The sequence below is a fragment of the Bubalus kerabau genome, chromosome 6, assembly GCF_029407905.1.
Source record: "Bubalus kerabau isolate K-KA32 ecotype Philippines breed swamp buffalo chromosome 6, PCC_UOA_SB_1v2, whole genome shotgun sequence".
Taxonomy (NCBI): Eukaryota; Metazoa; Chordata; class Mammalia; order Artiodactyla; family Bovidae; genus Bubalus; species Bubalus kerabau.
Genome location: NC_073629.1, coordinates 20299194 through 20313108, shown reverse-complemented (window position 1 = coordinate 20313108; position 13915 = coordinate 20299194). Strand labels below are relative to the sequence as shown.

The following is a 13915-nucleotide window of genomic DNA, read 5'->3' as shown; positions in this document are numbered from 1 at the left end:
TCTTTCTAAGCGACAGTCGCGGAGGGCAATCATTTTTGAGACGCACAGATGGGGGCAGGTGGGCCCCGGCGCAACCAATGAGGAGAAGCATCTCCAGAAGGACCAAGCTTCTTGCCCAATGATGCCGGGAAGGCTGTACGGAGCTGGTTCAGAGTGGCAGCACTTAAGGCCAATCCAGTGTGGAGCTGGGCGGGGCGAAGTACTGAACGACAGGGGCATTAACCAATGGCGAGTGCGAAAGCGGGCAGCCCAGACCGGGAACGCGAAGGGAGCTGAGGGAGGGGGAGGCTGAACCGGAGAGAAGCAGGAAGTAGCGGCGGTCGTGGAGAGGGCGGCGGCGGCGGCGGCGGTAGCGGCCGGAGCCGTGGGGAGACCGCCGGGTCTCGGCCCGCACTGGGAGCGGAACAAGAAAGCGTGTCTGGGGTAAATACCCGCCTTTGGCCCCGCCCCTGGGGGGGCGGGTAAATACCCCCGCCCCTCCCCCACTTGCTCAACTACACCCCCCCCCCCACCCCGCTCCGCGCCGCCCCCCGGGATGGCTTCTACTCTGGCCCCGACGCCGCCCCTGTTCCTTGGGGCTGGTGGGCGAAACTCCCAGCCTGTTGAAAGCACAGCCCCTAGCAGGGTAAACGTGGAGGGAGGGTCGGGGTCCCCAACTCCTGGCGCCCCTGGCCCAAGAGGCGTCCGAAGCGCGGCCCGGGGACTGGGAGCTGCGGGATGTCGCGACCTAAAATGGTGTCCGTGTCCGGGGGTGGGGGCGGGGGAACTGGGCCAGGCCGGAGTGGAGCCTGCACCCCGCCTGGGCGCGGGTCAGCGTCCGGGCCCGGACGGGACTCAGGCTCGAGCCCCGGGCCGCGACGCGCCTTCCGATTCCTCTCCGGTCTCGAGAGAGCCTCGGGAGTCCGCGGGGGGAGGCTGCGCTGCGCAGGGAGGGAGGGAAGGAGGTCGGAGTTGGGACGGACCCCGGCTGGAGAGCTGCGAGTCAGGCAGAGACTGTCCCCTCCCCACTCTCTTTCCACGCCTCCCCTACTCGCGTATAGTCCTGGGCCGGGAGGTGCGGCGCGGCAGCTCCCTCAGGGCCTGGCCTGGCGGAGGCCCGTCCTTCCCTTCGCACGCGGGTGAGAACTAGAGAAGGGCGGCGCGCCTCAGTTTCCCCTCTGACTTCTCCCATGTACACTCCGCCCCCTCCCCGCAACCCTGGACATGCTCCCCGCGCAGGTCCTCGGCAGATGGCAGAGACTTAATTCAGCCCGTTGCCCTGCTTGGCGGCAGCCTAATCGCCCCCGGCCGCCGGCCCCTCGCCCTCCTCTGCGCAGCAGGCCCCGGGCCAGGGAAGGGGACGCGGGGCCCCTACCCGACCCAAGCCAGTTCACCCTCTTCCTGTTCAACCCCTTCCTTTGGCTTTTGGGGAAGAACGGAGGGAAGGAGGGGGGCTGGAGCCCAAGAGACAGGGCGCAGCAGCCGCAGAAAGGCCTGGACTGTGGGGCGGGGGAAGCCTCTACGGCCTTGAGCTCCGCTGCTTGATCTACTGCCTGTTCCTGACTATCCGATGACCTCTAAGTCACTTGGACGTCAAAGAGGGAGTTGCTTGGAGGAGGCAAGTTCGTAGGTGTATTCTCATAGCCCCCATTGATCTGTGCTCCACCAGCCCACTTTTCTGAGCGCCGAAGCGGAAGGTGGCTCTGGCCTCTCAGGGTGGGAAGGGCGCCGGGGCAGGGGAGGGCTGCAGCCATCCAGCAGGGCAGACGCAAGGGTGGAGGGCTTTGTTTAAACCCAGAGCCTGCAGAATTAAGTAGAGGGGGATGAAGGGAGGACTCCCCTTTCTTCCTCTAGTTGGTACCCTCTTCCTCCACCCCCACCTTGGTCCCAGCAATGCCAGCTGCCACCTGCTGGGACTCTCTCCAGTTACAGTCTAAAGGCTGAAAGGAGGTGAGAGAATTGGCCTGGGAAACGGCTTGCATCCTGGGCAGGGAATGTGGAAGGAAAGAGACTTCTTCAGTTGCTTCTTCCTAGATACAGAAACACTGTGGGGGGAGAGGTAGGGAACAAGCCTGGGTCCCCCACAGACTCTCAGCCAACCTTGTTGGTTTAGTACTGCTTTAGTCTCTTGGGATTTTTTTTTTTTTCCTTGTACTGGGACGGGGCTGGAGGGGGGGGCGTTGGGTGAGCCTTCCTGGGCCACTGCTGCCAAGGGAAAATGAAAAGAGTGAGGGGTGTGAGTTGGGGATAACCTGAGGTGAGGAGCTCAGAGGAAAAATGAGAGGGGTGAGGAGCCTGACTTTTCCCCATGTGGCAGCTGTGCTGGATAAGCTCATACCCTGGAGTTCTAGTCCCGAGAGAGCAAGATGGGGAGGCGGGGGCGGGGCTGGCTAGGGGAAGGCCAGGCACTCCTGGGAAGGTAGGCGAGGGAGCAGCAGGTGTTTGTGGCAGCAGAGGCCTGGCTGGGGCCCTTGTGACCAGGCTGCCGTCACGGTTTTCCGCTGCTGCTTCTCTTTGTCTCTTTCTGTTCCTGTGTCTTATTCTTTCCATTTTGGTCTCTTGGGCAACTTCCCTGAACCCACTTCAGCTAGATCTCCCAAGTGCCAGTAATGACCCCAAGTGGCCCAGACTTGACCTTCCCTGACCCCTGACTCTCGTCTCTGACCCCAGCCCTAGATTTCCAGTGCTTATTCTCTCCCAGCGCCTTCTCAGCCTGGCATGTCCTTGTCCTAGCTGTAATAATCAGTTATTCTGTGGGTTCTGACTCTCAGGTTTAGGATTCATATCATGCTCAGAACAACCCTATGATAACTTGCCCGCTGTTTCAGACAGCAAGAGTAAGGCGGTTGAGTAACTTGCTTATACAGCAGGCTGTTGATAAGGCTGGAACTGGAATCAATCCTTGCATCTTGGCTTAAGTTGCTGCCCTTTTGTGCATATGGCCTTTCAGATCTTTGTGGACCCCCAGAAGATCCACGAAGAGTATGAATGGATCTCATGCTGCTGTGAATGAGCTTTTAAACCTAGAACATCTTGTACATTCGCCTCCTTAATAGTAGTATTGATTACTTGATTGATTCTGTGCTGGGCACAGGAGGGGTTGTGGTGGTTTCAACCAGGACTCTCACAGAGCTTCCTCCGTCTCTACTGTTATCTCTCAGCTGTGTTTCTGAGAAGTCTCTTTTCCTTTGCTTTCTCTGGATTTTCTAAGGATCTTTCTCTGGAATGTGCATGCTACCTTCCTTTCCAGTTTTAGGGTTTGGAAAAACAGGTGCCTCCACCAGCTCTCTAGGATTTGCACTATGATGGTGTGCCCAAGTCAGTGTGCATGGGCTTCTGAGAGGGAATGTATGGAGATCCTGAGGGAGGAGGTCCAGAGTTCCTGCTTTCAGACATCTCAGTTTCTCACTTTTTTCCCTGTTCTCCTCAGGTCTGGGACCGATTGCCATGGGGGACATGAAGACCCCTGATTTTGATGACCTCCTTGCTGCCTTTGACATCCCTGACATTGATGCAAATGAAGCCATCCACTCTGGGCCAGAAGAAAATGAGGGTCCAGGAGGCTCCGGGAAGCCTGAACCCAGTGTAGGAGGTGAATCTGGAGAAGCAACAGCAGCTCCTGCCGGGGACGGCCCTGGGGGGCCCACCCAGGCCTCTGACCATAGCCTGCCACCGCCAGACGTCTCAGCAGTCAGCGTCATCGTCAAGAACACTGTGTGTCCTGAGCAGTCAGAGTCCCTGGCTGGGAGTTCAGGAGGGGAAGTGGCCCGGGCAGGGGGAGTGACGAAGGAAGGCCCTCTGGGACCTCGTCTGATGCAGAATGGTTTTGGGGGCCCTGAGCCATCCCTTCCAGGAACCCCACGCTCTCCAGCTCCTCCCAGTGGGGGTACCTGGAAAGAAAAATCCCTGGAAGGCAAAGCTCCGCTGGATCTGTTTGCTCATTTTGGGCCTGAGCCAGGGGAGCACCCTGATCCCCTTCCTCCCTCTGCGCCCTCCCCACCTCCGGAAGGGGCCCTGACCCCACCTGCTTTCCCCTCTCCCTTTGAGCTGACCCGGGAGAATGGCCCAGCCCTGCTGCCCCCCTCTTCTCCCCCACTGCTGGGGGCCTTGAAGCAGGAAAGCTGCAGCCCTCTTCATCCCCAGAGCCTCGCCCAGCCAGGCTCAGGCACTAGCCCTGAGGCCACGGGAGTCCCTGCCAGTGCCTCCCCTTCCCAGGTGGCAGGGGTGTCCTTCTTCAAGAAGTCTCCGGGGCACCAGAGCCCTCTTGCCTCCCCTAAAGGGCCCAGCTGTCAGCCCCTGAAGGAAGAGGAGGATGAGGGACCGGTAGACAAGTCTTCCCCGGGAAGTCCCCAGAGTCCCTCCAGTGGAGCTGAGGCTGCGGACGAGGACAGCAATGACTCCCCTGCCTCCAGCTCCTCTCGGCCTCTCAAGGTGCGGATCAAGACCATTAAAACATCCTGTGGAAATATCACAAGGACCGTAACCCGGGTCCCCTCAGACCCTGATCCCCCTGCCCCCTTGGCTGAGGGGGGCTTCCTGGCGGAGGCTAACCTCCTGAAGTTGTCCCCGGCAACCCCAACCCCCGAGGGTCCGAAGGTGGTGAGTGTCCAACTGGGTGATGGCACGAGGCTCAAGGGTACCGTGCTGCCTGTGGCCACCATTCAGAATGCAAGTACTGCCATGTTGATGGCGGCCAGCGTGGCCCGCAAAGCGGTGGTTCTGCCTGGGGGCACTGCCACCAGCCCTAAGACCATGCCTAAGAATGTGCTGGGTCTGGTGCCCCAAGCCCTGCCCAAGGCTGAGGGGAGGACAGGGCTGGGGACAGGGGGGCAGAAAGTGAATGGCGCCTCGGTGGTAATGGTGCAGCCTTCTAAGCCGGCCACTGGGCCGGGGGCAGCAGGTGGCACGGTGATCTCACGGACCCAGTCCAGCCTGGTGGAGGCCTTCAACAAGATCCTCAACAGCAAGAACCTGCTGCCTGCCTACCGGCCGAACCTGAGTCCGCCGGCTGAGGCCGGGCTGGCCCTGCCACCCACGGGCTACCGCTGCCTTGAGTGTGGGGATGCCTTCTCATTGGAGAAGAGCCTGGCGAGACACTATGACCGCCGGAGCATGCGCATTGAGGTCACCTGCAATCACTGCGCCCGCCGCCTGGTCTTCTTCAACAAGTGCAGCCTGCTTCTGCATGCCCGCGAGCACAAGGACAAGGGGCTCGTCATGCAGTGCTCACACCTGGTCATGAGGCCGGTGGCCCTGGACCAGATGGTGGGGCAGCCGGACATCACGCCCCTGCTGGCTGTCCCACCTGCCCTTGGACCTCCAGCCTTGCCCACCTTGGGCAAGGGTGAAGGGGCCGTCACCACATCTGCCATTACTGCAGTTGCCGCAGAGGCCCCCGTGCTGCCGCTCTCAACGGAGCCACCCGCCACCCCTGCCACCTCTACTTACACGTGCTTCCGCTGCCTGGAGTGCAAGGAGCAGTGCCGCGACAAGGCCGGCATGGCTGCCCACTTCCAGCAGCTCGGGCCTCCCGCCCCTGGGGCCACCAGCAACGTGAGTTGCCTTTCACAGCCCCTCCCTGGGAAGGGGACAGCCAGGTGCCATGGGGACAGGGTCTAGGAAGGCGTGGGGGCTTGGTTAGAAGGAATGGGGTCAGGCCCCTCCTCACAGACTCACCTTGTTTTGACCCCCTCGACAGGTGTGCCCAACCTGCCCCATGATGCTCCCCAACCGCTGCAGCTTCAGCGCCCACCAGCGCATGCATAAGAACCGACCTCCCCACGTCTGTCCTGAGTGTGGGGGCAACTTTCTGCAAGCCAATTTTCAGACCCATCTCCGGGAGGCCTGCCTACATTTCTCTCGCCGCGTAGGATACAGGTGCCTCCCACACCTCCTCCCCATATGTCGACACTTTTCCTCCTGTACTTGATGGTCTCGTGGCTCCTGGGACCAGCCTTTTAGAAGGCGAGCCCATCTCTCCTGCTGAATCACTCAGCCATACTGTGTTGGCGAGTGCAGCCTGAGCTCCCTGCCTTTCCGTCGCTCCCCACGGAAGTGGGCAAGCCCCATGGAGCGGACGAGCAGGGCCACCTCTGGAGCACCAGCTCTACCTCCGCAGGCCTCCCCTCTGGGACTGGGTCCTGTGGCTCCTTCCTTCCTCCACTTGCTCGTGTTCCACTGCCGATTAACTTCTCAGGTCACCCGGTCCCCAAGAATGAGTGTGGGGTTGGGGGTGGCTGCAGAGATGCTCCCCACTCACCACCGTGCCTCCAACTTTCTCCCCAAGGTGCCCCAGCTGTGCAGTGGTGTTTGGGGGTGTGAACTCCATCAAGTCCCACATCCAGACGTCACACTGCGAGGTTTTCCACAAGTGCCCCATCTGCCCCATGGCCTTCAAGTCTGCACCCAGCGCCCACGCCCACCTCTACACCCAGCATCCCAGCTTCCACACGCAGCAGGCCAAGTGAGACCTGGGGTGGGAGCATAGGGGTGGGGTGGGAGGTGGGGTGGGATCGGGCCTTGATGGGGCAGGATGTGGGCACTGTCCTCTCCTTCCACACAGGATGATCTACAAGTGCGCAATGTGTGACACGGTCTTCACTCATAAACCCCTCCTCTCCTCACACTTCGACCAGCACTTGCTGCCCCAGCGTGTCAGCGTCTTTAAGTGCCCATCTTGTCCTCTGCTTTTTGCCCAAAAAAGGACCATGCTGGAACATCTCAAGGTACAGGAGTCAAGAGACAGAGGCAGGGTGCTCAGCTGTATCAATCCGGGGTTAAGATCACACACCCCTCTGGAAATGGGAGCGGGGGAGAGGCCAGGACTTGGGCAAAGCCAGGCCCTCCCCCCAAACAGCCACACGCCTTGTCTCCCTCTCACAGAACACCCATCAGTCTGGGCGCCCGGGGGAGGAGACCGCTGGGAAAGGAGCTGGGGGTGCCCTTCTGACCCCCAAGACAGAGCCCGAGGAGCTGGCTGTGTCTCGGGCAGGAACCGCTGCCCCTACTGAGGAATCTTCTTCAACCTCAGAAGAAGAGGAGCCGCCCAGCTCCCCTGAGCCCCCTCGCCCAACCAAACGGCCCCGGCGAGAACTGGGGAGCAAAGGCATGAAGGGTGGGGGCGGGGGCCCTGGCGGCTGGACCTGTGGCCTGTGTCACTCCTGGTTTCCTGAGCGTGACGAATATGTGGGTCACATGAAGAAGGAGCATGGCAAGGTGAGGGGGGGCGCCCCCTGGGAGCCAGAGGGGCTGGCCTGGGATTGACCTGTGTGGCAGTGGGGATGGGGTCCCAGATGAGAGCCTGGCTCTAAGACCCCCCCCCCCCACCCCTTGCTCTCCTAGTCGGTGAAAAAGTTTCCCTGCCGCCTGTGTGAGCGCTCCTTCTGCTCGGCCCCCAGCCTGAGGCGCCATGTCAGGGTCAACCACGAGGGTATCAAGCGAGTTTACCCTTGCAGGTAACCTTCACCCCTGTGCCCCTGTCCTCTTCTCTGTCTAGCAGGGTGCCCACAACCCTGGTTCCCCAAAACAACCTTCCCGCCTGCCTCTTAGGTCTGAGTGGACTGACGGTTGAGGCCTCCCTCTGCTCAAGCCGCGAGCCTTGGTCTGTGGGCTGTGCCCCGGCGCCCACCCGCCCGCTCTCCCCTTTAGGTATTGCACAGAGGGAAAGCGCACCTTCAGCAGCCGCCTGATCCTGGAGAAACACGTCCAGGTCCGGCACGGCTTGCCGCTTGGGGCCCAGTCCCCTGGCCGGGGGAGCGCCCTGGCTCGGGGCCCTGGTGCCAGAGCCCAGGTAGGTGGAGGCCCAAGCTGCCGCGCGCGGACGTGGACGCGGCCTCGGGGCACTGGGTGAGGGTGCTGGGGCCGTGGGAGGCCCCGGACACTCAGTTCCTTTACTCTCTTCTCCAGGGGCCGGGACGGAAGCGCCGCCAGTCCTCAGACTCTTGCAGTGAGGAGCCTGACAGCACGACACCTCCAGCCAAGTCCCCCAGGGGCGCACCCGGGTCGGGCGGCCACGGCCCCCTACGCTACCGGGGCGGCAGCTCAGCAGAACAGAGCCTTATGGTGGGCTTGAGGGTGGACGGTGGTGCCCAGCAGTGCCTCGACTGTGGCTTGTGCTTTGCCTCGCCTGGCTCCCTGAGCCGTCACCGTTTCATCAGCCACAAGAAAAAACGGGGTGTGGGGAGTGCCAGTGCCCTAGGCCTGGGGGATGGGGAGGAAGAGGCTCCCCCTCCTTCCAGGTCCGACCCAGATGGTGGAGAGTCACCCTTGCCTGCTTCAGGAGGCCCGCTGACCTGTAAGGTCTGTGGCAAGAGCTGCGACAGCCCTCTCAACCTCAAGACCCATTTCCGCACACATGGCATGGCGTTCATCAGGGCTCGGCAAGGGGGCAGTGGGGACAACTAGGGCCCAGGCCTGGACTGAGCCCCCGCCCTCTGCCTCGGGAGCCCTGGGTCACTGCTGCTGCCTGGCCCCTGGGCTGGGGAGTTCCATTATAATTCACGTTTTGTTCAGCTCCTCTTCCGCTAACCCCCAAGGACAACCAGCTTTTGAGGATGGTAGTTACTTGCGGTCCCCCCTCGGGTCCTAGTAGAGTGGGTCCTCCATTCCTTCCTTCTGAGCCCAACACTAATTATTTTCTTGCTGCAGCCCCTACCATGTGGGATAGGGGGTGGGGGTGGGAGGATGGGAAGGCCTGATACTGGGGTGGTCAGGGACACGCTCCTCACCTCTGGGCACGGATGGCAGCCCCAGCATGCCCTTCAGACTCACTGGCACTCCAGCCCCCACCCCTGCAGTGCCTTTCACTTTTTTTTTTCCCCAGAAATCCAGGGGGGGAGGGGGGTTGGTGGGGGTGAGTCCTGTCAAGGGGGTCCCAGGGAGAGGAGGGGACAGGCTCTCAGGAATCCTTTATTCTTGTAGTAATAATACTAACAGTGGGGGAAATGGGAGGGAGAAAACCAGACCATTAAAACTGCTCGTGGTTTAATCCCCATTCAAGCTCCTCTTTTTATGTGGCAATGTGGACGGGTCTGGGAGGGAGGTGAGTGACAAAGCTGGGAAGGCCCTTCTTGGGGGACGAGGTGGTTATTGACCAAGACAGGCAGGGAAAACGCAGTCTTCCTTCCCCTTGTTCTGTGTGGTTCCTTTTGTAACCTGAACACAGGCATGTCCACTCCCCACCCCTGAAAAAAATACATCTCAGAAATGACACAGATGGCTAACTAAGGACTTTATTTCAAACAAAAATTAAAAATAAAAAATTGAGAGCTATCTCCCTGGGTGTGGGGAAGGGATCAGGGCAAGGAATTCCCCAAAGCTAGGCCAGTACCCTCAGATTGGAGGGGCCGTGATCATTCCCTTCCTCACTTCTGGGATGGGGGACCTCAGCAAGTGCAGGACCCTATGCCAAAGCCCACCTACCCAGGGGAACTTGGGCTAGGGCTCAGTCCCTGGGAGGGGACAGTCAGGCAGCAGCATGGCCAAAGGCCAACCACAGGATCAAGTCCTCAGTACCAAGAACCTACTCTTTTCTTCCTGGGACCTAGAATACATGAAGCGGATGGCCTGTGGAAAGAACCTCTCGGACCCTGGTGAGGAGAAGCGAGGCCCCAGCGCCCCCCACACTTATCACTTCTGTTCTCTGGAGGGCAGTGAGTCCTGGAGCCCATCAGGTGGTAATAATGACACAGCTGGGGTGGCGGCAAGGAAGCCCCAGTCAGTCTGGACCCCACAGCTGGCTCTCCCCACCCGCCCCGGCAAGCTCTACGGTTACCACATGATCCTTTGTATTTCTTGCCTTCCATTCCCCTTGGTGGATGGCTGGGGGGGGTGGGGCTTCCTGGCTTAGGGTTTCTCCAAGGGCCTTCCCAGGGAGGGTCCCCTGAACCCCCCCCATCGCGCTGGGGCCTGAGGAGGAGGGCGTCACATGATGCCGTTGGTGAGGTACTGGAAGCCGTCATAGAGTTTGGTGGTTATAGACCGCATGCTGCCATCCACCATCTGCTCCACCAGCAGCTGCAGCTGCTCCTCGGTCATGCTCATGTGGAACCTCTCCTTGAGGTTGCGGATGGTGCTGGAGCCATGGAAGCAAGGAAGCTGAGAACCTGGGGGCAGCAGCGAGGAACAGGGTCACACATGGAAAGGAGGAGGGGCAGCGTAACAGTAGAGAGCCAGGCTGCCTGCTGCCCCTGCCCGCCCACTCAGATCCCTGACAGCATGGATGCAGGTCTGCTTGGGCAGAGAAGGGAGGACTGGTGGGAGGCCCTGTCTTGAGCCCCTTTTCATCCCACACTCCTAAGTGCTTCTGGGTAAGGGCACAGGGCAGAGGAGGGCAGGGGGTCAGCACCGCATCTCCTCCAGGAAGGGCGGAGGGAGCAGTCTTAGGACCCAGAGGGAAGGCCAGGAAGAGTCTGGGGAGCGGGCCCTGAGCTGGGCACTTATCTGGTTGCAGGCCTCTGCCTATGCTACGTCTGACACTCACAGATGACCTGGGCCACCGTCATCACGGGGCCAGACTGGGATGCTCCTGAGCAACGGCGACAACCTGTGGGGTGGGAGCAGGGATGGGGAGGAGGAGACTGGCAGCTCAGAATGGGTGGACACCAAAGCCCTGAGGAGGAAATGGGGATGAGGGCCCAGAGAAGATGGGAGAGGAGGGGTCCTGGACAAAAGACTATAGATGGCAAGGCCGTGAGGAAACAGCAGTGAGAGCAGATAAAGAGGAGAGAAGAACACAGCTTGGCTCTGAGCAGAAAGGGTGAGTATGGCCCAGGGAATGGGTCTGAGGATAGGGCCATCAGAGGTCAGAGGCCAATGAGGAGCAAGGTGGTGACTGAAAACACCTGAGTTGGTGAAGAGCCAAGCAATGGAAGGAGACAAACTCAGAGCTGGACAAAGGATGGGGAGACAGGAAGAGACCAGGAGGCTGGAGATGGGACTCCTTTTTTTTTTTTCCCCCTTAGTGCACACAGGAGGTAGTTTCTGTTGCCTCAGCCCTCCCACCCCCAGGACTAGCTGTCAGGAATCGGGAGGAATATGTGGAAGGAGAGGTAGGGCACTGGATCAGAGCTGGGATCCCCACCCCCAGTCTTGAGGTGGAATCAACTTTCTGGAGGCTCCATGCCCCAGGGCCCCAACATGGAATCCCGAGGCACTATGGGTCCCACCCTGTCCTGAACATAAGCTTCTCCCCAGCCCACCTTGCTGCATGATCTCGACGATCTGCACCACCTTATCCATGTGTTTCCGAGCAGCGATCAGCCCCTGCAGCATCAACATCTTGTAATAGTTGAACATGTCGCCATCCAGGCCGCCCATCACCTGCGAGGAGAGAGTTGTGTGCGCAAGGGAGCTCACAACTTCCTCCCTTAGCTAAACGTGCCGAACTCTGTTACTTGCCCACCTCTTAGCAGGCAGGAAGCCTCCCAGGACATCCAACCTCACCCTGACTTACTCCCACTTCTGATCTGTTTGTTCCCACTTGCGGGGAGACTACCAGCTCCCCCTCCCACGACACCCCAGTGAGGCACCTCGCCTTCCTGACTCACGTCCACAAACTCTGTGGTCAGTTTGAAGGCTGATGTCTCAAAGCCCAGGTTTCGGGGTGAGCTGGATAGGATGAAGCCAAAGTCGATGTGGATGATGTGGCCTTCTGCGTCCAACAGGATGTTCCCATTGTGTCTGAGGAGGGGGCAGATGGAAGAGACAGTAGTAAGTCTGACTGAGGTGGGAGCTTAAACGGCAACACACTGGCCACATGACACCAGGCAAGGGCCCTGCCACTTTTCCTGCTGCCTAGAACTCGGTCCAACCCCTAGAACCCAAAGCTGGCAGTAGGAAGAAAGAGTTAGAAAAGTTGACTGCTAACAAAGGCAGTGGGGTCTGATTTGCTATCATTAACAAAATAGTTTTATGATTATCCCCATTTCCCAATAATCGCACTTCTAAGCACCCAATCCCAATCTAGCAGAAAACTGGGAAGCTAGAAAAGATAGCCTCTGCGCTCTGGCCAGCTGTCCTAGAGGCCAAGCACTTGGCTTAGTGGGAGGTGGCCAGTTACAACCTAATTACCTGTGTTTTGTTTGTAATTCCTGTTGGCCCACTGCAAATCAGAAACCCCACTGGAAGGGAACAGCAATCCTGGGCTGCTGCTGCTGCCGCCAACTCGCTTCAGTCGTGTCCGACTCTGTGCGACCCCATGGACTGCAGCCTACCAGGCTTCTCTGTCCATGGGATTCTCCAGGCAAGAACACTGGAGTGGGTTGCTATTTCCTTCTCCAATGCATGAAAGTGGAAAGTCAAAGTGAAGTCACTCAGTCATGTCTGACTCTTAGCGACCCCATGGACTGCAGCCCACCAGGCTCCATCCATGGGATTTTCCGGGCAACAGTACTGGAGTGGGGTGCCATTGCTTTCTCCAATCCCAGGCTGAGTGGAGTTTAAATGTAAAATAGTGTGGGGGCTTCAAAGAGTCAGCTTTAACTGTCTTATGTAAAAAAACCACTTACATAAAAAAAAAAATTCCCAGGAGGCAATTCCTACAGGCTAGCAGCATGAAGAAGAGAGAGAGAAATCCCAGGTCTTTGTGATTCCCATATGAATGGCCAGTCGGAGGGGAACAATTAACATGCTAAGCATGTGAGGCCTGGCCCATAAGGGACCTCCTCAGAGTCAAAAGAGGCTTTGTTAGGCTAAGAGCTCAGGTCTGAGGCCACCTTCTCTGGGGTGGGTTTGACTGGCCAAAAGAAGAGGGACAGGGAGAACCCAGTCCCACCTGAGTCCTTACCCTCTGGGGAAGCATAACAAATTTAGCAACACTTAATCTTAGAGCCAGAAAGCCCCAGATGTCCTAGTCCAGCCTCTCATTTTACAGGTGAGGAGACAAGCCCTGAGAGAAGAAATGACTGACTTGTCCAAGGTCCCAAGCCAGTGAATGAAGGGCAGTTACTCTTCTCTCCTTAACCGCTGGAGGGGACTCCAGCTGCACTGCTGCAGGGGCCTCATTCGGAAACACTTAGGGGGACCTTCACTGCTGACGCTTCCCTCCAGTGGATGAGTCCATTCGGGACTTAACTACATCTATTCTTTTTTGAGTTATTATGAAAGGTTTACCAGCTGCCTGTCTCTTCCTCCACTTTTAAAAGGTGGACTCTCATCTTTTAAATATATTAGTTTCCTAAAGAAAAGCCCAGACGCCTGAGTATCACCTGCTTCCCTGCCCCCACTTACTCAGCATAGGGGCTCAGGCTCTAGGCTCTCTGGGCCCTGGGTTCCAAATGCTGACTCCTGAGGGACAGTCTAAAGCTTGCAACCAAGCTTTACTCAGCCATAAAAAAGGAATGAAATAATGCCATTAACAGCAACATGCATGGACCTAGAAATCATCACACTAAAATAAGTCAGACAAAAAGATAAATATTATGGTGGAGTAATAAGTGGACTTATTTACAAAACAGCAACAGACTCACACACAAAATAAATGGTTACCAAAGGGGAAGAGGGAGGGTAAATTAGGAGTATGGGATTAACAGATACACACTGCTATATATAAGATAAACAAGAATTTATTTTATAGCATAGGGAAGTATATTCAATATCTTGTATTAACCTATAATGGAAAAGAATCTGATAATATATATGTGTGTCTGTGTATATATATTCCTGTGACTCAGATGGTAAAGAATCTGCCTGCAATGTGGGAGACCTGGGTTCAATCCCTGGGTTGGGAAGATCCCCTAGAAGACCCACTCTAGTAGCCTTGCAAAGAATTGGACACGACTAAGCAACACACATACATAGTTGTTTAGTCACTAAGTCATGTCTGACTCTGCAAGTCCATGGACTGTAGCCCACCAAGTTCCTGTGTATCTGCGCTCACACATACATATAGACACATAACTGAATCACTTTGCTGTATACTTGAAATTAACATGATATT

The 13915-nt window shown here is 58.0% G+C and overlaps 2 protein-coding genes across 14 annotated transcripts in view; one reads left to right on the top strand and one right to left on the bottom strand.

The window, feature by feature from the left end:
- Positions 1-268: 268 nt before the first annotated feature.
- ZNF687 (zinc finger protein 687) lies at positions 269-9206 on the top strand. 6 transcript variants are annotated; one of them, XM_055584313.1, is made up of 11 exons: positions 274-423; positions 1834-1929; positions 2930-3034; positions 3410-5532; positions 5678-5856; positions 6266-6442; positions 6542-6704; positions 6862-7194; positions 7321-7433; positions 7627-7768; positions 7885-9206. In XM_055584313.1, the coding sequence occupies exons 4-11, from the start codon at positions 3427-3429 to the stop codon at positions 8380-8382; spliced, it is 3711 nt and encodes a 1236-aa protein (XP_055440288.1). In that variant the 5' UTR covers positions 274-423; positions 1834-1929; positions 2930-3034; positions 3410-3426; the 3' UTR covers positions 8383-9206. The 6 variants fall into 6 exon arrangements, with proteins under 6 accessions (XP_055440292.1, XP_055440288.1, XP_055440290.1 ...); XM_055584315.1 differs by lacking the exon at positions 1834-1929 and having other exon boundaries at positions 275-423; positions 2930-2984; XM_055584314.1 differs by lacking the exon at positions 1834-1929 and having other exon boundaries at positions 275-423.
- PI4KB (phosphatidylinositol 4-kinase beta) overlaps positions 9194-13915 on the bottom strand; it is a 29091-nt gene continuing 24369 nt past the window's right edge. For 6 of the 8 annotated variants that reach the window (XM_055584319.1, XM_055584320.1, XM_055584323.1 and 3 more), the window contains 4 exons: positions 11526-11658; positions 11178-11298; positions 10460-10522; positions 9194-10082 (listed from right to left, as the gene is read on the bottom strand). In XM_055584319.1, coding sequence (XP_055440294.1) covers positions 9901-10082; positions 10460-10522; positions 11178-11298; positions 11526-11658 — 499 coding nt within the window. In that variant the 3' untranslated portion in view covers positions 9194-9900. The remainder of the gene's footprint in view (positions 10083-10459; positions 10523-11177; positions 11299-11525; positions 11659-13915) is intronic. The other 2 variants (XM_055584325.1, XM_055584326.1) reach the window with 1 other exon arrangement.

Coding starts and splice junctions, on each gene's coding strand:
- ZNF687 (XM_055584313.1), top strand. CDS start 3,427: ATGGGGGACATGAAGACCCCTGATTTTGATGACCTCCTTGCTGCCTTT. Junction 6,705..6,861: donor CCATGCTGGAACATCTCAAG/GTACAGGAGTCA, acceptor TCCCTCTCACAG/AACACCCATCAGTCTGGGCG. Junction 7,769..7,884: donor GCCCTGGTGCCAGAGCCCAG/GTAGGTGGAGGC, acceptor TCTCTTCTCCAG/GGGCCGGGACGGAAGCGCCG.